Raw genomic sequence first — 22,113 nt, forward strand, 5'->3', positions numbered from 1 at the left:
GCAGGGGCAGAGCTGAATGATGTTTTATAGGTGGAAATAGGCGATCTCAATGATGTTGTTAATATGAGATCGGAAGCTCATCTCAGGGTCAAATATGGCACCAAAGTTGTGAACAGTCTGGTTCAGCCTCAGAAAGAGGCGATGATGACAGGCTTGATGGAGATGGAGAAAGAACCAGAGGAAAGAGAACCATGAAGGATATCAGCTAACGTAGGAGACAGTAAGGGAGGTTGGGTGATCAGCAGTTTAATAGGATTAGGACCGAGGGAGCAAGAAGTGGGCCTCATGGAAATGATGAGTTCAGAGAGGGAATGAGCGGAGATAGGAGAGAAATTAGAAGAAGATACAAGTTCAGGACTAGGACAGGGGGAATATGGATGAGAATTGGCCCAATGGATCAGGGGATGGTAGGAAAGCAGCAGAGGCAACTGATTGGATGGCCTCAGCACAAAATAAGACATGAAACATAAATGTGACAATGCAACACAGTGTTAAAGACACAAGAGAATACCCTTTGCAACTATAAATAATTTCTCTTCCTTTTCGTTTTACTCCTACATGGAGTGCAATCACTGTAGCTTCAATAGAGCTAGAGGCAGGCTGCTCATATCCCTGCACTGACACCTCAAATGCTCTTAGTCAGCTTCTTCTGAGCTTTGGAGCCTGTGAGGCCCTTGTCAATCGCTGCCTCAGCTCCCCCTGTGCAGGGGCAGAGTCTGCCATCAAGACATGGGGGAGTGGGTTAGGTGGGCAAGGATAAGAAGTAAGAGCACTTTGAGCTGAGTCCCGCTTTCAGCTCATTGGTGAAGGCCAGCATGCAGTCAGTTGCCTGTTGTGTCTGAAGCTCACTCAGGTGATCACTCTTTCCATGGATGTAGACATCAGTACGAATGCCTAAGACATCATGGCGCTCGTACTAGAAACAGACTCCTCAATCTCTCCCCAGTTGTACGTACCACATCCGGAAAAGCTGACAGAACCTCCCACATTTTCTAATGCTGCTCCAGAATAGTCTTCTTCAACAAAGGCTCCAAAGCTCACCATCTGCATCCACCTCAGCCGAGCCTGGCGTGTCCTGTGCCCTCTGAAGGGGAGTCTCCACAGATGTACCCATTTCCACTGCTATATCTGTCACCACCACCTGCTCCTTCTCACATGTGGTGTGTGCTTCACCATTTGACAATCCAACTATCTATCTTGGACATTTCACCAAGGTGTGTGTATCTGAGCTAGTGGAGGGTGTGCGTCAGTCCTGAAATGGTGCATCCTCAGGATGAGTGATCTTTTCTGAGAAGTTTTTGTCCTCCTCTGGCACTAGGTTCTGAGGGATGCTTGATCCATCCCTGAAACATGAAAGACACAATTTAGAACTAACAAGATGAGAGGGGTCATCCTAGCACAGGTCATCATATTTCAGTGGCTGCTGATATCAAAGCGACTTGATTGAGTGTTGTATGTCACGGGGCTGTGATATATTTAATTATGCCACCAGGAAGCTGGGAGATCTCCATGTTTCCATTTCCAATGCTCGGAGACCCGGCTCACCTCCATCGCGGCAAGCAGTTAAGGTGGAGATGACAGAAGAGGACCCTCAGGTTGTTTTCATTCCCCTGGTGTTTTGTAACCTCCTCTCCTGATTCTACTTGAGTTCTTTTTCTTGTTTGGTTGGGTGTCTGTGAAAATCCTTTAAGGTCATTGGCTGCTTAGACATAGCCTGATGACATTGCTACAACTCCACACTGGGAAATCTTCAGTGAAGAATGCTGGAACACAATCAGTTGTAGTACCACTAGATGGTGTGAAGAGGGATATTAATTTTTTTTTAATATTTTTGGGAATATGATGGTGTTCTGTAAAGAAGGCTCTGTGTATGTGTGTGTGTGTGTGTGTGTGTGTGTGTGCGTCCATGATTAATTAAACAGGGGAAAGGTTAGTGAAGACAGCTTGTCTGTGAGAACTGAGAGATGAAAGGTAAAGGTTCTAAATGCATGCATTTGCAGTGAGAGGCAATGGTGGAGTTGCGTTTCAAGTAAATAGGCTGGGTTTGAAATTTGCATTATAACATAAATGAGGACTTGACTTTTCACCTGCTAAATTTCAAACAGGAGTTTAGTGACAAGGGATTTTTACAACTTACAAAGGTTTCATACGTAAACAAGGGAAGGGTATTAAATTTTATTTGACCCAAAAGGGGAGGCAATAGGAAAACATGAAAAATTGTTATATTTTGGAACAGGTGAGTTCAATGAGGTGCTGGGAATAATGGAATTAAAATGAAAGGGAAAACGGACATTTAAGGAAAGGCACTGAGCTGAGCTGTGTGGCTGTGTGGGGGAGATGTCCTGAGATAAGGTCTGTGCTGGGAGAAGGTATGAAAGTTGTGAATTTGAAGCAGCCATTGAGTTTTCAAGTCAGAAATGTCTTTGGGCAGGATTTTCAGCATCCGCCCGCCGCCGGGATTTTCCGGTCCTGCCGCAAGCCAATGGGCTTCTGGCTGGAGCACCGCCTCGCCCATAGCGGGTCCCACCCATGATGGGGCCGGAAAATCCTGGCCTTTGAATCAAAAAGCAGTTTGTTTTCTGAGTTTTCTTGGATTTCCACAGCAGAGTGGAAGAGATTCAGAAGTCGTCTGATATACCTTTGCTAAAGTGACAACAGTTTTGCCTTGGTAATATTACTGGATTTTTATGCTTCAAAATCTATAAGAGAGCTGTTGTCAAGTAGTTTACCTGTGTGTCCTGACCCAATGAGGTTTTTTTGGGGAATGTTTTGTAAGGCTGTTTTAATTGTATAATTCTAATCTTGTGTGCTTAAGTTTTTTTTCCTTCTCGTTAATAAATCTTTTAATTTTAAATCCTAAAAATGTTACTGAGGTTCTATGCTTCTGGAATCAATAGTTTTCCCCTTGTTTTCAAAACATAAAAAAAGGTTATGATCAGTAGGACAGGTTTCCCTCTGGGATTTGACTTGCACAGCAAATAACATTAGCTGTGGTTGTAACAATGATGATTGAGGTGAAATTCATGCCAGAGAAATTGCTAGATCTTTCAGCAAGGTTAGCTTTGAGGCCTATGATGAGCACCCTTGCTTTGTCACTGACTGTAAACACTGGGCTATTATGGCAAGATGTTGCTTTCCCCAGTTAATTAGTTCATAGAATTTATCCCTCAGTCAATATCTCAGAAACTCATTTTCTGGTCATTATTTTTGGGAGCTTGCTGTGCACAAATTTCCAGCCACATTTCCTACATTACAAGAGTCACTACATTTCAAAAATACTTCATTGGCTGTAAAGCACTTTGGGGCTACCTGAGGCCATGAAAGGCTCTATATAAATGCAAGTCTTTCTTTCATTAGAGCAAGAAAAGATAAGGGGAGATTTAATAGAGGTGTTCAAAATTATTGAGCTGATAAGGAGAAACCGTTTCCACTGGCAGGAGAGTTGGCATTCAGAGGGTACAGGTCTAAGATAGTTGGCAAAAAAGCAAAGGGGGAGATGAGGAAAATTGTTTCCAATCAGTGAACTGTCATGATGTGGCATGCATTACTTGAAAGGGTGGTGGAAGCAGATTTAATGGCGGCTTTCAAAATGAAATTGGATATTCATTTAAAAATGACAAAATCTGCAAGGTGTGGGCAATTCTCCCTCTAAGCTTCTCAGTGTCTGACTGTGCAGCAGTGAGGGAAATATACTGCACAGGACCTGAGCAAACAGGCCGCACACAAGCAACACCCCCTTTAAGATGAATGCTTGCATGGCCTTGTGTTAATCTTAAAGGGACCGTGCAGTGCAACGAGCTGACTGCACACAGCTAAGAGAAATTTGAAGGAATTTAAGATTAACTTTTATTCCAATGACATAACTTACTGGTATTTTTCAGATGATAAGAGGAGAGAACAGTTCTGAAGAGATAAAGAATCCTTCCTTACTGGATTTGTTTAGGACACCACAAATGAGAAAGCGAACACTTATTTTAATGTATTCCTGGTAAGATTATAAATTGACACTGTATATGGTAAGATGTATTACTGAATGTATAAGACAGTTTTGGTCTCTTAAGTACAATGGTGCTCTACCATTGTATACTATTTGCATAACCCTTGGACGTAGGTTACATTGAACATCATTGAATAAAAAACCCACACAAACTGAGAAGATCCCAAGCTCAACCCCAGACTGAGCTCAGTTCACCAATACGGAAGCAGCGCTACAAGCCCTTGGGTTAGGCAGTGGAAAATCGGCCAGTCTCCATTCTTGACCAGTACACAATGTTTCTTCTTGAAATCCCATTGATGTTGGGGAGGACAGGATCAGGGTATGATGAGTGAGCAATTGTCACAATGCCAGCACATATCCATGTGTGTTTGATTGGAGTTCAAGCAGTACTGACGAAACTAAAGAAAATTGGGCAGGAGCAATACTATTGTTCAATATGAACAAGTAAAGATGTTCACACATACAGAAATATTTGAATAGATAATTTGATTACAGTAGGTTATCAAGTATTTGCATATCATGGAAAAGAGTACAATTTGTTCCTGGAAACCATTTACCTAGTTAGCTAACAATCTGTAATACCTATGTGGTCTACTGCACTGTAACTCTTTTCAGCACTCAATTTTCTGATGGTTAAGGTAAAGGCAAATTGGAATGCTGTGGTTTATCACCATGATCTTGCCCTAAAGAGTGTTAAATCAGAATCCCCCTCCACCGGATGATCTGCAGCCATAGCTGTGGTCCTGAGGCAGAAGCAACTCTGGGGTAAAGGGTGAGGAGGGAATAAATAAAGGAGACATTGCTGTTCCCCTCTGCCTACCACTGGGAGGCCATCTCCAGAGACCTTCTAGGCTTTGCCTGCAGTGTGAGGCCCATCTGGCGCTGGTAAAATCTCGGCAGCGTCCCCGATCTGGCCCCAGCTGACAGTTGATGGTGCAAATTGGCTACCTGTCACTGCCAGGTGGGAGCTGCTTCCATTTTTCATCTGTCAAGATCAGCAGGAACGTGCCAGACAACTGATCTGAAGCGCCATGTTCAAAACGTCCCCCCCCCACCACACACAACCCCGCCTGCCACCAAATCCACCTCTGCGTGCCTGGTAAGATCCCACCCTCTATAGTACATGGGCAGCTGAAGGCTCCATTAACTATGGCTCCAAACTGAGGCCTGGGGATCTGGGGGCAGGATAACAAATCAGTGGCGAGGGCGGAAAATGGTGCTGGAGTCTAAATGACATCACTTGACACTTATTTGCCCTCATTCATGAGGTTCCTTCCTGTTGGCTCTGGCCATCAGTGTTAATGAGCCTCTAAGCATGAGCAGCTATAAAAGCAGTGTAGGACAAAGAGTCGTTTTATTTTCTGTCTGATCGCTTGCTGTTGAGTGTAAATGGGACTCTAAAGAGGTGAAATCGCCCACAAGCAGGGTTTTGATTTCAGCACCGTGAGGATACCTGGTGAATGTAATGAGTATCAATGAGTTCAAATGAGGAATGGTTAGAACGATTTAGTGGTTCGTTTGATTGTGTTCCTTTCTCTTTCAGGTTCACAAGCAGTGTGGTGTACCTTGGCCTAATCTTGCGTTTAGGAATCCAGGGAGGTGACAGTTATGTTGACATCTTTGTAGCTGGAGCAGTGGAACTGCCAGCAACAGTTCTTGGTTTCCTGGTGGTTGAGCGTGTGGGCCGGAGGACTCCCTTTGTAGTCTCCAACATACTGGCAGGAACATTTTGTCTACTGGCAGCTTGCATTTCAGAAGGTAAGTGCTGAACGATTCTGCATAGAAAAGCTTATCTGTATAAGACGTGGGAGAAATGTTGAAAAACCCAGGGTTTTAAAGTGAACTTTGTGCTTCACTCTTTCTTTGCAGTCCAGCCTTTCCTGTAGAGGGTGGAAACTGCCACCTGTCATTGTTTTATTCTTAGAGTGAAATCTGTTTCATTTCTTATTGGGATGATTACTGTTGGGCAGAACCTTGCACTTCCTGTTATTAAATTACAATTACACTCAAACAGTGGGACTGTGAGTTGACAGCCCTCCATTGAATTATAGTCACTAAAACCATCCTGACTATAGCCTAGATTTCCCTATGAGCATTGCCAAATTTTCCACCATCATTTTTGACACTGGCAGAACAAAAGCCCCGACCTGTTGCATGGATTCACTTGTCTAAATAAGTAACAGCTACAATAAATGTTCCAAGCAGATTCAAAGAAAACCATGGAGTTTGCACCAATGGTCTCTCTGATACAGACAGACGCACACGCGCACATGCACATGCACATGCACATGCACACAGACAGACACACATAGACACACACACACACAACACACACACACACGCACACACGGACACACAGACACACAGACACACACATGCACACACATGGACACACATGGACACATGCACACACATGCATATGAATATAGACACACAACAGATACAAACACACACACACACACACACACACACTCATGACAGCGGAACACAGCCCTGAATTACTTATGAGCATATTGAACTTTTTAAGTGTTTTTTAAAAAGCCATACAAGCAAAAGCTGGCTGAAAATGTAAAGTAACCACTTACTGGAAAATTCCTATGTGGATTATACCTGACCAACTGGTTCAGAAAGAACATGGAATGTCACACCTAAAAAGGTGTAAAGGCCCACTTCAGATAGAGACACTTGAAAGGAAGAGTAAACAACCCCTGAATGCTACTACATTAAAAATGAGGTGCTAATAAGGAAATGGAGACCCCCTCACAGACTTGCGAATGAGGAGTGGACAGTGATCTACCAGGTAGTGGTGCTGCCGCGATGCCATAGGGAAATATTTTGGCTAGTTCAAGACATTCCGATAGCTGGGCATGTCAGTATACATAAAGCCCAAGAACACATCAGCCAGCATTTTTACTGGCCACACCTCCTCAGGGATGTCGTAAAGTTTTGCAGAAGCTGCCACACCTGCCAGGTTGTGGGAAAACCCCAGCCTGCAATAAAACCTGCACCTTATGACTCCTGTGCTGGCTTTTGGGGGACCAGTTAGCAAGGTGTTAGTGGGCTGTGTGGGGCCCCTGCCCAAAACAAAAGGAGGCTACCAGTATATCCTTACCATCATGGACATGGCTACCCACTTCCCAGAGGCTGTTCCCCTGAGGACTATATTTGCCAAAACAGTTGTGGGGGAATTAACCCAATTCTTTACCAGCCCACCGAGATCTAGTCAGATAGGGCTCAAATTTTATGTCCAAAATATTCCAGGCAGTCATGGGTAACCTGGGCGTGACCCATCTGAAGCCTTCAGTGTATCACCCACAGTCGCAGGGGGCACTAGAACGGTACCACCAGACCCTAAAAACAATGATCGGGGCAGACTACCTCAGTAACCCCATGACTGGGATGAAGGACCAGATTTTCTTCTATTCACTACCAGGGACTCACCCAATGAGTCCACCAGTTTTACACCGTTTGACTTAGTTCATGAGCATCAAATGCGAGGGCCTCTGAAACTAATCAAGGAGAGGTTTTTAGAACAGAAAGAGGAAGCCTCCATGTTAGACAATGTAACAGTGTTCTGGGATTGACTCATGAGAACCCCTGGGATGTGGTCTGCGAACACTTGGGACAGAATTTTTGCTTGCTGTGCGAGCGCGCGCCTGACACACTCGAGCATAAATAGCGTGCGATGACGTTGGGCGAGCATCCTGATGTCATCGCGCACTTGTGCGATGTTTTGGTTGGCAGGTGCGTGTTAAACTCGGAAGGGCGCCTGCCGACAATTAAGAGGGCTAATAAGCTCATTAATGGCGCAATTAACTGCAAATTTTCACTGCCCATCCAACCATATGGCTGGCAGGCGGGAGGGTGAATTGGCCAGGCGGCCTTTGCATTTTTCAGGAAACCTTATCCAAGGATGGGATGAGGTTTCCGGCATTAAATTTAAAAAAATGAAAATGCTTAGACAGAATTTTCATGTTGCATATGTTCAGGTGACTGTTTCTGATGCATGAGCATTTTTTCCCAGCTCCCTGAAGGTAGACAGTTGCGTCAGGGAGCTGACGGCTTCAAAAGTATCAAATAAAGGTTTTTAAATCGGGAAAAAAATATCCATGCAATACAAGCTGTCATCTGAGCATAGACATTATAAAAATTCTGTGCATAGATTTTTATTCTTTTTATTTAATGCCGGAAACCTCATCCCACCCTTGGATGAGGTTTCCTGAAAGATGCAAAGGCCACCTGGCCGAATTGTCTTCCTGCCAACCATAAGGTTGGGCAGGCAACGAAAAATCTCGTTAATTGCGCTGTTAAAGGGCTTAATAGCCCTCTTAATTGTCGGCGGGCGCGATTCCGAGTTTAGCGCACGCCTGCTGACCGAAATATTGCAGGAGTTGGGATGCTCGCCCGACATCATCATGCGTTATTTTACGCTTGAGCAGGTCAGGTGCACACCCGCCTGCTCAGTGAAAAATTCTGGCCTGTGTGTATGTGTTGCACTTTTATTATTTTTCCTTGGGTTTTTAGTCACTGATAAACTTACTTTTTTTTTGACTCAAGAAAGCCTGGTTAAATTGGCTCCGTCAAAAACGTAAATACTGGGTTAAGGGATCCACGAGGGAAGGGATCCTTTTTAAATTAACCTTGTTGCGACCAACCAAAGGGGTTGAATAAAGAAGGGGAGCCAGCTCATTCCTCCTGACCCAGGAGAAGTTAACAATTTCGGGAAGTAAACAAATTGGAGGGCCTCGTCCGGGGACCAGCCGTAACAACGCACATGCACACAACACTCTCTCACACACACATACACACATGTACACAACACTCTGTCTCACACACACACACACATGCACACAGCCACACATGCACACACACACAGACACAGACACACACACACACACACACAGGCATACACAGATGCACACAGACACCTACACACAGATACAGGCACACACAAACACACACACGCATGTGCAAGATCATTTGGTTTGTGGTGTACACGACAACGCCATTCAGCACCATTTACTTGCAGAAGTTAATAATGGCCTGAAGCGCACCATGGAAATACTGCTAGCAATGGAGAGTGCTGAGAGGGACACGCAGGCTTTGCAGAGTGTGCAACATGGCACCGTTCTTCAGTTGGAGCGGGAACCTACCATCGGGCATGGCGCAAAAACCAGAGAGACAACTGTGAAGCAGGAAACAGCCTCTACCACTCAAAAAGCAAAAATAAATATTGGAAGCATCTCACCAGCGATTCAGAAATTAATTTGTTACCGATGTGGGGGTAAGCAGAAACCTGCAGATTTAAAGAGGCAGGATGCCACCACTGTCACAAAAAAGGGCATGTTATAAAAGGGCAGGGCAAAATCAAGACAGCCAATCAAACAGCAAACCAAGTTGATTGAAGTGCACAATATAAATGAACCAGTAGCTGCTTATACTGATATCTATTCTCTATACAATGTCAAAGCAGTAAAAACTAAACCAATCATCATCACCCTTCAAGTAAATGGGAAGCCTGCAGTCATGGAGGTTGACACAGGAGCATCGAGCACAGTGATGAGAGAACACACGTTTAAATACCTAAGTGAAGGTACTTTGCCACTGAATCTGGAGCAAACCACAGATCAGCTGAAGGCGTATACTGGAGAGGAAATACAGGTAAAAGGTATTCTACAGGCAACAGACAGCCCAGCTTCCAGTGATTGTTGCAACAGGTGAAGGACTTAGCCTTTTGGGCCATGATTGGTTAAAAAAAAAATTAAGCTCAACTGGTCAGAACTTTTTCAAGTCAGAATAGGAAGAAACCCTGAGTTGATAAGAGAATGTGATTGTGCCTTTTGGAATGAGATAAGAGAGCCGAAGGACCTTCACAGGATCCCTCAGGCCAGAGTTGGTTCCACGAGAAAATCATGAAAAGAAGCGAAATGAATACAGGCAAAATGCTGCGGATGCTGGAAATCTGAAACAAAAACAAAAAATGCTTGAAAAATTCAGCAAGTCTGACAGCATCTGTGGAGAGAGAAACAGGGTTAATGTTTCAAATCTTCGAGTGTCATACGGACTCGAAACGTTAACTCTGTCTTTCTCTTTACAGATGCTGTCAGACCTACTGAGTTTTTCCAGCATTTTTTGTTTTTGAAATGAATACAGTGCTGCTCTGAACCAATTGAAGAAACAGCGGACAGAAAAAAACTCAACAATGTTCAATGTTCCAGGAGGAAGCCAAAAGGTACAAAAAGGAGACAGAAGAACTGAAGAATCAGTTGATTGAGGCTAAAGAGGCATTAGAAGGAAAATTCATGGAATTTTCCAAGATGCAAGTGGGTAGCAAAGCCATGGGTAGCTCAACCCCGAACTGAACCAAGTTAAGATCTCACCTGAGAGAAATTTGGCCGACTGTGAAATCAAAATGAAGGATGAGACGAAACTCTGTGGCAAACACAAGAAGGAAAGATTGAAATCAAATCCGAAAGGCCAATAGGATGTGCCTCCAGAACCCTCTCTGCAGCCGAGAAGGTTTACTCTCAGCTTGAAAAAGAAGGCTGAACAGTAATATTTGGAGTAAAGAAATTCCATCAATATTTGCATGGTCGACGTTTCACCCTGGTGTCAGGTCACAAGCCACTTACGGGTTTATTTGGTGAAGATAAAGCAATTCTGACGATAGCCTCTGCCAAAAATCAAAGATGGGCTGTGATTTTGTCGGCATATAAGTACACCTTTATGCACCATCCAGGTGTGCATGTAGCAAATACAGGCATCTTCCATTGCAAGATAGCATTATACATGCTCCAATGCCTCAAGAAGTTGTACTTGTGTCCTGGACTCCTCACTGGCCTGTGTGAAGCAGATAAAGAATTGGACAAACCGGGGTCTAATTTTATCAAGAGTCCGAGAACAGGTATTTCAAGTATGGTCAAATGCAAAAGTCCCTGAAGAGTTAAAATCATTCTATGCCCATAAATCTGAACTGAGCTGTCAAGGTGGTATCTTGTAATGGGGAGCAAGAGTTGTCATCCCTTTGCAAGGAAGAGAACCACTCTTGACAGAACTTCACAGTGAGCATCCTGGCATTGTGAAAATGAAGATGCTTGTGCGAAGCTATATCTGGTGGCCAGGTATAGACAGTGATATAGAAAAAATGGTTAAGCACTGTCTCCAGTGTCAGCAACAATAGAAGTTGCCCATTTCAGATCCACTGCATCTGTGGGAGTGGCCTGGTCAACCCTGGGTTAGACTACATATAGACTATGTAGGTCCATTTTTAGGTACCTTGCTTTTAGTGATCATCGACGCACACTCTAAGTGGATGGATGTGTATGAAGTCAGATCACCGACATCGTGTGCAACTATGGAAAAGCTGTGCCAATGTTTTAGTGTACATGGCCTACCAGAAGTCATTGTTTCAGGTAATGGTACTGCTTTCACTCGTATGGAATTCCAGAGATTCCTGAACTTAAATGGGATTAAACATATCAAAACAGCACCATATCTTCCCTCATCCAATGGGTTAGCAGAAGGAGCAGTACAAACTTTTAAAACAGGAATGAAGAAATTATCCGAAGGAATGCTATTCACGAATTTCACGATTTCTTCTCAACTATCGCACGACTCCTCATTTAACTACGGGTTCAACATCATCTGAATTACTAATGAAATCTTCGTACAAGGTTGAGCCTGGTGTTTCCTAACTTAGAGAGGAAGGTAGAGAAGGATCAGAGTAGTCAGAAAGTGAATCATGATATTCACAGTATAGTTCAAAAATTTACTGTCGGGGAGACAGTTTTGTGTGAAATTTTGGAACTGAACGTAGACAGGTTCCTGGTATAATCGTCTCTGAAACAGGACCTTTGTCATACCAAGTAGAAGTGGAAAACTGGATTGTTCGAAAACATGTGGATCATCTAAGAAGTGAAGAGAGACTCCAACAGCCAGTTTACCAGTTACCTGAAATCAAAGTCGAACCTTTGATCCCTGTGGCTCCAGATCAACATAGAACAGACATACTGTTGAAGTAAATAATTCTGAACTGCCATTGTCTAAGGATGTCCCCGATGCTGCAGTTCCTGATCAAGTTGATCCAGTGGAAGAATCTCAAGTCGTGGAGCTACGTCACTCCAACCGAATCAGAAAACCACCTCAAAGACTTCATCTATAATTGCATGAACTGTATATATTTGTATATGTTATGGATTAAGATATTCTTGTAAATAAGAGATGTAAAACAAAATTAAAGGGGGAGGAATGTAATGATTGTAAGTAAAACCTTTCATACTGTTTTGGAGTTCATGTGACTGTACAGATGAATCAACCCTAAGTGTGGGTAATCTTAGGGGCAAACCTTTCTAGTTGTGGACCTTGTTCTAGCATGTAGCTTCATCAGGAGCTCTGTAAATAAGGTTTACTGGTTCTAACAAGAAAGCTGTCCAGTACACCAAGTTTATTACAGTATCTAATTCTGACCACAGAACAGACATTCTTCTGTGGATGAGTCGAGTTCCCTCTTTGACTGCCATTCTCCTTCCCATGATCCGTTCCCTTGACTGCAGTTCTCCTTTCACATTTGGTTGGTTTCCTTCCTTGTTCCTTGCAGGAACAAAGTTAACTCAATAGCTTCCATACATCATTTCCTTCTAATGGTGAGCAAGGTGCATCACCAAGACCTTATTGGCTTATCAATGATAGCATGATAGGTTGTGACAACCAATAATATATCTAATTTCTGTTTAAAACTTAAAACCTTAAAGTTACTTAGACTTCCTTTCGGCAAATTCCACCATATGAAGACCACGGTAACAGTTGATTGGCTGGATAACTCACGCAAACTCAACCACCTAGCTGGCCAATTTCCTGATAAGAATTGTTTATTGAAGAGGCCCATGCCTTGTTTACATTGACAACTCCTTTAGCTACGCAATCTCTTTGCTCCTTCTTGACAGCACTCTCTGGATTTTCTGCTGTGCAACAGTTCAGCAGGTTTTCATTTTAAAGCAAGCTTTTCCCCCCCATCAGCACTGTTCCCGGCTCCCCAAAGCATGTTGGCTGAATGTCCAGATTAAAAATTATTCTCAAAAAGGATCTCTTCCTTACCCTCTTCCTATGGCCTCCTTCATCAGGAGCCGCAATTCTGGCCCCTCCACATATAAGAGGGCAAACATTTGGGAGCCCACCGCAAGCAGATGCCCCTGGCATGGGCTGTCTTCCCCTTTTAAAAAACACAAAATAACTGCTGGTTGCCAATTAGGTGCCAACAAGCGAAGTATTTTGGGGTGATGACAGGCATAGGAACCAACAACTGCATTTCATGTGAAACTTTTATTGCAGTCATAGCATATAAGAATTTGAATAATGAAGTACTTGCAGCTAGGTGAAGGCTAGTCTGTAAAGAACTTGTGTTATCTTTTTGTCATTGATTGTTAAACATGTTCAAGTACTTTAACACACCAACGGTGTGGCTGCAATGATAGCTGACATGCTTAGTTCATGAACGGCTGAAAAACATGCCTGGCTCCTTGTCCTGTACTAGATGTGGTAATAAGTTGCCAGTGGGTAGGGTTGTAGAATCAGCACTGTTTGTCCTGGTCACCGTCCTGTCACTGGTACTGGGCTGCTTTCCTTGCAGAATGACATGGCAGGTTTTCAAAAAATATCGCCCTCCTTTGTCTAATTGTATTAAGAGTTGTTTCCACACCCTCCCAGGTCTACCATGGCCTCTGAAAAGATTTCAGATCTCAGATTTTTGTCATTCAGGCCCCTTAAGTAGCAGGCCGCACCTCACCCTACCACCTAACCCCTCAGTTCCCCATTCCGGGTAGTGAGTTCACAGAAAGTGGTGTCATGACACAAGGTTACGGTTATTCTGTTAATTTGGTTGACACCAGGAACTCTGGTGGAGTCGACCTACACCTCACAGGCAGATTCCAATCTCGCTCTATTATTTTTCTGTTGATGTTTTTGTCTGAATGGAAAACTTCCACTCCTTAGTCAAAATCAGTCATGAGATTACGTGGACCAAATTTTCTAAAATGTCTTGATGTAGAACATGGCTGCTATATGAATGTACTGAGGGAAGGTGAATCCTGATTATTAGGAGGCAACACCACCAGCTCCCTGTGCATGTTGGGAGTACACATTGGCAAACTGTACACACCCAGTGCAGTGTCACATTGCTGAGCACAAGCCTCACTTGCCAACACCAGCTATTTCAGTCTCTTGTAACTGTCAAGTATTTTCCCCACATAGTGGAAGTGAATCAATAGCATGTAACATCTGAGTTAAAGAGGGAACAGTAAATAGTGAATATATTTCCTAAAGGAAATCTCCAAGGAAAGGATATTGTCGGACCTGGGGTTGTGGTCTTCTGCCAAATCCAAAAGAAAGCAGAAGACTGGTTATGGTTGGGTTGTATGACTTCCTGTCATCAAAAACCCTAGTGATCGATCCCTCCACCACATGCAGCACAAAAGTAAGTGGGGAGAAAGTTGACAACTGTTTTAAAAATCAGACATTTTGATGGTTAGCTTACCTTTTAGAAAATGATTGTCTGCCCATTCTATGGGGCATCTCCTTAAAGGTGTAACTTGATTTAATGGGTGTGTTAATATATGGTGGAAGTCTTGTAACAGATGTAACTGACTGCTCTCTTGTGTTAGTAATTCTGTATGTCTGGACCTTACATTAACTTTGTTTTATCATCTCAAAGATATGCACTGGTTCAAAACTGCTGTTGCTACATTGGGCAGATGTGGAATAACTATGTCAATCAGTATACTTTTCCTTGTGACCAATGAACTGCAACCCACATCAATAAGGTAACTAACTCAAACCTTTTCAATGAACTTAAATTATATGAATAAAGGATGGATATACCATCCCAGTATGATGGATGGCTGGTAATCACTTCAGGAACTGACATTGCCATTGACACAACTGATCATTTTTGTCACTTGGTGGTACAGAACTTGAGTGTTGCTGAAAAAAGAGACAAGCAGTCAAAGCTTTTTGTCTTGCACTCATCAGGACAGATGCAAGAATGTTAAATTTCAAAGGGAGCAACCATTTATACCACATGAGAAAAGGGCACTGATTGATTGGCAAGTTGACTCTGATTGATTGAGGCACTGCAATGGGGAATGCACCAGGGAGCTATTGTCCCCCACACTTCGTTTAATTCAAAATCGGCACAATGCCTGGACATGTCCTTTTTCCCTTCAGAGGGTAGGTTCCTGAATATGAATATATGAGGCTCCTTGCAAACATTGTGGGCCTGAATTGGTTGTTAGTGCAACTCTTCGCACAAATTCTTAGTGTAATTCTTTTCTCAATAAGAATAATTTTTGTTTTGCTGAAAAAAGAGACATGCTATTGAAACTTTTTGTCTTACATTCATCAGGACAGCTCACAAGATAAACCAAGCATAATTGGAACGACAATTTATACTGCATGAGAAGGGAGTGCTGATTGGTTGGCAAGTGGACTCTGATTGGTAGAAGCATTGGAAAACGTGCAATGCTCCTTCTGTTCGTGCATTGCACCTTTTCCAACTAAACAAAAGCTTTGGGGACAGCCATTCCATGGTTCATTCCCCATGGCAATGCCATGACCAATCAGAGTCGACCTGGCTGGTTTGAATTTGAACAAAAACTTGGTAGTTAACTGTTCTTTGCTGCATTCACCATGGCAACACATTTACCAATCAGAGCCCACTGCCAACTAAGCAGCACTCTCTTGTCATGCAGTATAAATTGTTGTTCCCTTTAGTGTTGGTTTATCTTGTGAGATGTCCTGATGAGTGCAAGACAAAAATCTTCGACAGTATGTCTCTTTTTTCAGCAATATTCAAGTTCTGTACTATCAGATGACATTTTTTGTTTTAAAATAACAGGAATTTTGGTGTTTCGATATGTTCATCCCTAAGTGCCATTGGTGGGATTGCAGCGCCATTTGTGCTCTTCAAATTAGCAACCATTTGGAGTGAACTTCCCCTGGTAATTTTTGGTGAGTTTTTAAAAATTTATCCTTTCATGGGACGTGGGCATCACTGGCAAGGCCAACATATTTTGCCCACCCCTAATTATCCTTGAACTGAGTGACTTGCTAGGCCATTTCTGAGTCAACCACATTGCTGTGGGTCTGGAGTCACACGTAGGCCAGACCAGGTAAGGATGGCAGGTTTCCCTCCCTCAAGGACATTGGTGAACAAGTTGGGTTTTTATGACAATTGATGGTGGTTTCATGGTCATCATTCCTGAGACTAGCTTTCAATTCTAAATTAAATTAATAAAACCTGGAGTTCTATCAGCTGCTGTGATGGGATTTGAATCTGTACCCCAAGAAAATTATACCAAGAAAATTAGCCTGCGCTTTTGGATTGCTAATTCAACAACATAACACTATACTACCATCTCCCCCTTTAAGCATGCAGAAATGAATAAATATATTTTATCCATTCTTTGGAGGATAATACTATTGAGTCCATTTCCCCTGACAAGCTATACTTAAAGAAACAACATGGAGGCATCCTCAAAAAACTGTTGAGGCTACGTCAATTGCAAATTTCAATTTTTGTTAAGTAAGGGTATTAAGGATTATGGAACCAAGGGGTGTAGATGGAGTTAAGATATATTTCAGCAATGATCTAACTGAAAGGTGGAACATACTTGAGGGGCTGAATGGCCTCCTCCTGTTCCTACGTAATCGGGATGGGGGAGGGGGCTAAAATTTCAGTCTAAGTACATTGGACACTTGAAGTGGATGACAGGAGTGTATTACATCCCAGCATTTAAAGCACACAGGACAAGCCCAACAACAAGGGTGCAATATTTGCAAAGATTAAGTGGGGGAATTGGATAAGATCTGTTTTCGGGCGCGGGGATTGAGATGCATGATTACCCTGTGCCCAGTCCCATTGATGGAGGCAGCATCAAACTTTATGTGTCTCCTCATTTCAATAATTTCAACGGGCAAAGCGCTGCTGACTGGCTGCATGCTTAACAGGGGGGCACAGCAGTGTGTACACCTAGCACAGCTAACCAGTTAACCTGAGCCTCTTAAAGGCAGTCTGCTGCTTCTTAAAGGGAAACCGTACTCATGCAATAGATGATGCTACTGACTGTCTGTCTGTGAATACTTGGCTGGAAGGAAAAGCACAACAAAAGGAGCAAGAGGTGAGGAAGAGAGCTCCAAGATATTTTGAGGCAGTGAATTACTGATGGAGGTGGAAAGGAGGAGGTCATGTTCCAGAAACAGACCAGGAGGCCCTCGAGACACACCATAAGCAGGTGGCCATGGAGATTAATAGCCAGAGCCTGGCCCCCTGTAACTGGCTGCACAACTGGAAACGGTTTATAGAGTGATCAACGTCAGTGAATGGATGGTCAAAGGACATTTCATGCCCACTGCTCTACCAACCACTCATGCTGCTCAATACACCGCACTCCCATTATTCACTCCTCAGCAATCAGGACCCATGGGTAACATTCAGGTATTCCACTCAACCCTCATACATTAGCCAATGTTGGCAGCCTCACAGACACCTCTCACAGTATTCACGTGCCTCTGGTTTCTCAGCTATGACAGGCACATTACCTAAACACATTTAAACACACTCACTGACATTCTTCTCTCTCCCTTGCAGGACAAGCTGGTACATAATCACAGGGAGCCGCAGAGAACCAGCAGAGGACAGGCATGCCTGCATATCCTCAGCTCCCTGGAGGAGACGGTGCTCCGCAACATGGGGCCATCTACTACTAAGGTTGCATCCAGCATCACCGAGAACATTCAGGATGAGGCTATGTTCCTGCCAATGCTCCTCAAATTCCACCTCATCATCATCCTGCTGTCTGACATGTAGTGCAAGCTGTAAATGCTGTGACTGTGGACATCTTGCTTTCCACCCCAGCCCCTTCGCTCACCCCAGTTCCCCCCTTCTGCATTTCTGTTCTCAGATACTGACCTGGCCAGCTAGTGCAGCCTCATCGTGAAGGGTGAGAGCACCCCGCTGACCTCTGAGGGAAGCACCATCACTTGATCTGACTCTTGCAGCCGTCAGCTCAGATGCACCTTAGAGGGTAGTATAGAGTCGGGGTCAGCATGTGGTGAGTCACCGAGGACAAGAGGGCTGCAGCCAGGCCAGGAGGAAAGGATAACTCGTGGGTCAGATCTCCGCAGGGCTAGGCCGCACATGAATTCTGCTATGGGGAACTCAGATGAGGACTTTGTTGGGGAGACATGCAGGAGAACATGGATGGGCATACACACCAAGTTGCTTGGGGCACTGATAGGCCTGTCACAGAGCTGTTGTCATTGTCAAGGTGCATGGAAGAGTCTGGCTCAGGGTTTCACACAGAACTTGGAGTCCATCCTTTCCACTGTGGAACTGTGGTGACCAACTCTTTGACAGAACTTAAAAATAAGCTGTGGTAGCAGCTCCTGCCAATGTCTCAGCTTCCACTGATGCACAGGCAGAAGTCACCTAATGTCTCAGTGCTGCTGTGAAGAATGAGTGACTAAGCACCTAGAGAAATGTAAACTGATTAAAGTGAACTAACACGGATTTGTACAGGTTAGGTCATGTCTAGTGAACCAAACTGAATTTTTTAAACAAGTAACTAAAGTGGTTTTCGGGAAATATTTATGGTTGTAGCCCATGTGGACTTTAGAGAGCATTTGATAAGATTCCACATAAGACACTGACCTTGCTACTAGATTGGTTAGGAAATAGAAGACAGAGAGTAGGAAAATCTGTGGTATGGACTCAATTCTTCACTCTATTCATTCATGACTTAGTTAACACAATAGACAGCAATCTATCAAAGTTTGCTGATGACACAGAGATTGGTGGAACAGTTTTTAATGTAGGCTGGAGCATAAAGTTATGAGGAAACATTGACGGATGGGGAGAACTGTGGCAGACGGATTTTGATGCAACGCGAGTTCATCCATTTTGGAGCAAAAAAAGGATACATTTTTTTAAACAGTGAACATGTACACAGAACACTGGAAGGTGGTAGTCAGGTGCAAAAAAATAATCAAAAAAGACTCATGGAATGCTGGCCTTTATGTATGGAGGACTGGAGTGTAAACGAAAGGAAGTTTCGCTGAAGCTGTACAGAGCCATGGTTCGGCCACATGTGGAGCATTGTGTACAGTTCTGGGCACCGCATCTTCGAAACTATCTACTGTCCTGTAAGAAGTGCAGGCCCCGCTCATCAGAATGTTACCAGGGCTATAAGGATTAAATTATGAGGAGAGATTACATAAAATGGACTTGCGCTTCCCGGAATATAGAAAGTTAAGGGGTGATTTGATTAAGGATTTTAGGATTTTGAAAGGAATTGACAGGGTAGGTGGAGAGAAACTGTTCTTTCAAAAAATATATATTATTCACAACATTTGTAAATGTACAGCACCGCTTCACACAAAGGATGGTAGTAATGTGGAACTTTCTCCCACCGAAAGCGGTGGGTTCTAGTTCAATTAATAATTTAAAATCAATAGATTTTTGTTAGCCAAGGGATATAGAGGCAAGGTGGATGAGTTAAGATACAGATCAGACATGATCTGATTGAATGGCAGGTCAAGCTGGGGGGGCTGAATTGCCTCCTCCTGTCCAATGTCCTTTTAGTAATAGCTACACCACAGGGATGAGCAGTATGGGCTGATACACACATTTTCCTTCTCCCTCTCCATCCAGTTACACATGTTGGGAGTTTTATTTATTCTTTCATGGGCTGTGCGTGTCATAGGCAAGACCAGCAGCTTTTATTGCTCATCCCTAATTGCCATCAAGCTGCTGTGGGTTTGGAGTCACATGTAGGCAGATTTCCTTCCCTGAAAGGAATTAGTGAACCAGATGGATAATTCTGGCAATTAATGACACAGCTAGCTTTATGTTCCAGATTTATTAATTCAATTTAAAATTCAACCTAACTGCTTTGATCCTACACCCCGCCCCCACCAACAGAGCATTAGCCTAAGATTCTGGATTGCTAGTCTAGTGACATCACCACTATGCCACCACCTCCCCAATGACAAGGATACACCAAGAGAAAGCTTTTTCTTATGTTAACGGTACAACAGAATCCCAACAGTATACTCTAAACCAGAACAAACAAAAATAAGACACATATGTTCATTAAAAAATTACAAGGTATTGAAATAAAAATAAAACAGCTGAGTTTGGAAATCTGAGGTAAAAGCAAAAAATGGAGGAACAATATAGCATGTCAGAAAGCATCCTGATACATGGGATATTTAGCAGTGCTGCCCTTAGTTCTCTGTGGCTGATGGTTAATGTGTCAAGTGCACACACAGAAGGGTTCACTCAAACTGGGTGCTGCACATTTTTCTTTATTCATTATTGAGATGTGGGTGTTACTGGCAAGGCTGGTATTTATCACCATCCCCAGTTGCCAGTTGTGAAGGCGGTGGTGAATCTACTTCTTAAACCAATGCAGCTGCTTCGATGAGGCTGGTGAGTTTGCTAGGCCACTTTGGAGAGCAGTTAAAGAGTTTCTAATATTTTCTGCTGTGACTTGCAATGTGTACTTTATTTAACCTGCTGCAGCCAAGTTTAGGTTAGCATTTTCTATACATTCAACTTGTCCACAAATGATGCAAGTTTTTTAACCTGGACCTGACCCATCATGGACTCCACATAATCAAACAATGGAGATTGGTAGCAGATACAGTACATTGTAACCAGTCTCCATTTCCCTCTAGGTGTTCTTTCTCTGGTAGCTGGTGGTTTGGTGCAGCTTTTGCCTGAAACAAGGGGCACGAGGTTACCTGAAACAGTCGACGATGTGGAAAATATTATGCGGTAACTATCAATATGGAGCCTGTACTGAGGAGGTTGCTGTGCTTATTTTCAAATAGTGACAGACGGTTCACACTCTTCTACTTTGTATCTTCAGGCTTTATGAATATGACCAAGATGAATGCAAAGAAATGATCAACCTCCGCATTTCCACCTAGGGAATGAAGAGAAACATAGCGGAGGAAGAAGGAGGGCCTTGCTCTAGAGATTGAATCCTAAATCAGGACTTTAAAGAAAAATCTTATCAATCATATTATGATAAATTATCTTCATTCTACTGGTAGAGTTTTGTGCAAAGACAAAATTGAAGGAATAATAGGTGTAATTTTCTACTTCTTAATATATCAAATGGAAACATGTGGCATATTATTTTCATAAGGGTGCAAAATGGGCAATAATAGATTACCTGTTACAACTTATATGGGAAACATTAATGAACAAATAAATCCCCAACTATTACACACTAATGAGCACAAGAAGTTTAATTATCAAGTTTAACCATTTCTCAAGAATAAGGAGAGCCCAATGAAAGAAATGACTGTAGTACATTTTAAAATTACAGTGCTTCACATTTCAGTAATGAAAATAGCTGGCAAAAAAGACTCAGTGGAAATGGTTTTCAAATCAAACAATATTAAAAAGCCAATGAATCAAAAAGGAAAGAAGTGAAACACCCGAAGGCATCAAAATGAAGATCAAGCAAAACTAAGGGAAATATTTTGTACATGTTAAAATTAAATATCTTCGTTTTATGAACCAAACATTGCCTGATTGTTTCTCCTATCTGTTTGAATTTTGGTAGACAAGTCTGTGGAAATATCAACAGCAAAATAAATCAGGACACAATGGAGTGGTGTTTCAGAATTTTTCCCCACTCCAGTGTCAGTGGAATATGGGCAGAATGGAATGGATTCATGCAAAGGACTGCAGATTTTAAATGTACGTTGCACCAATTTACACCTGAATATCCGTGACCTTTTACACTGGGCCAAAAGCCCATTCACTCGAAGCAGCCCTTGCCCACAAAACTGGCTGTGCCCCCAGGTCAGCCTGAAGCCAATATAAAAGTAAAACCAAGAGCATTAATCAGTCAGTTGAAGAATGCTCATTTCTTGGCAATAACTTGTAATGCTGGAGAATGCCTTGTTCCAGTCACAAACCAATTATGATGAATTATGCTGCATGGGAGATTTTACATTACGCTTCTGCTTATGAGTTTGCATAGGCACTTGTATATAACTTCACCTCAGCAAAACAGTGTCGAGCGAATCCTGGATATGTTTTACCGATT

General features: G+C 43.0%; 1 protein-coding gene across 1 annotated transcript in view; it reads left to right on the forward strand.

Moving 5' to 3' along the window:
- Positions 1-21,671, forward strand: part of LOC144690109 (solute carrier family 22 member 3-like) — a 41,157-nt gene extending 19,486 nt beyond the window's left edge. Inside the window, exons 6-11 of the mRNA XM_078557590.1 lie at positions 3,882-3,988; positions 5,541-5,755; positions 14,703-14,811; positions 15,885-15,997; positions 20,726-20,825; positions 20,920-21,671. Of these exons, the coding sequence (XP_078413716.1) occupies positions 3,882-3,988; positions 5,541-5,755; positions 14,703-14,811; positions 15,885-15,997; positions 20,726-20,825; positions 20,920-20,980 (705 nt within the window). The 3' untranslated portion in view covers positions 20,981-21,671. The remainder of the gene's footprint in view (positions 1-3,881; positions 3,989-5,540; positions 5,756-14,702; positions 14,812-15,884; positions 15,998-20,725; positions 20,826-20,919) is intronic.
- The last annotated feature ends 442 nt before the right edge of the window (positions 21,672-22,113 follow it).

This window comes from Cetorhinus maximus, chromosome 14, assembly GCF_964194155.1.
Source record: "Cetorhinus maximus chromosome 14, sCetMax3.hap1.1, whole genome shotgun sequence".
Taxonomy (NCBI): Eukaryota; Metazoa; Chordata; class Chondrichthyes; order Lamniformes; family Cetorhinidae; genus Cetorhinus; species Cetorhinus maximus.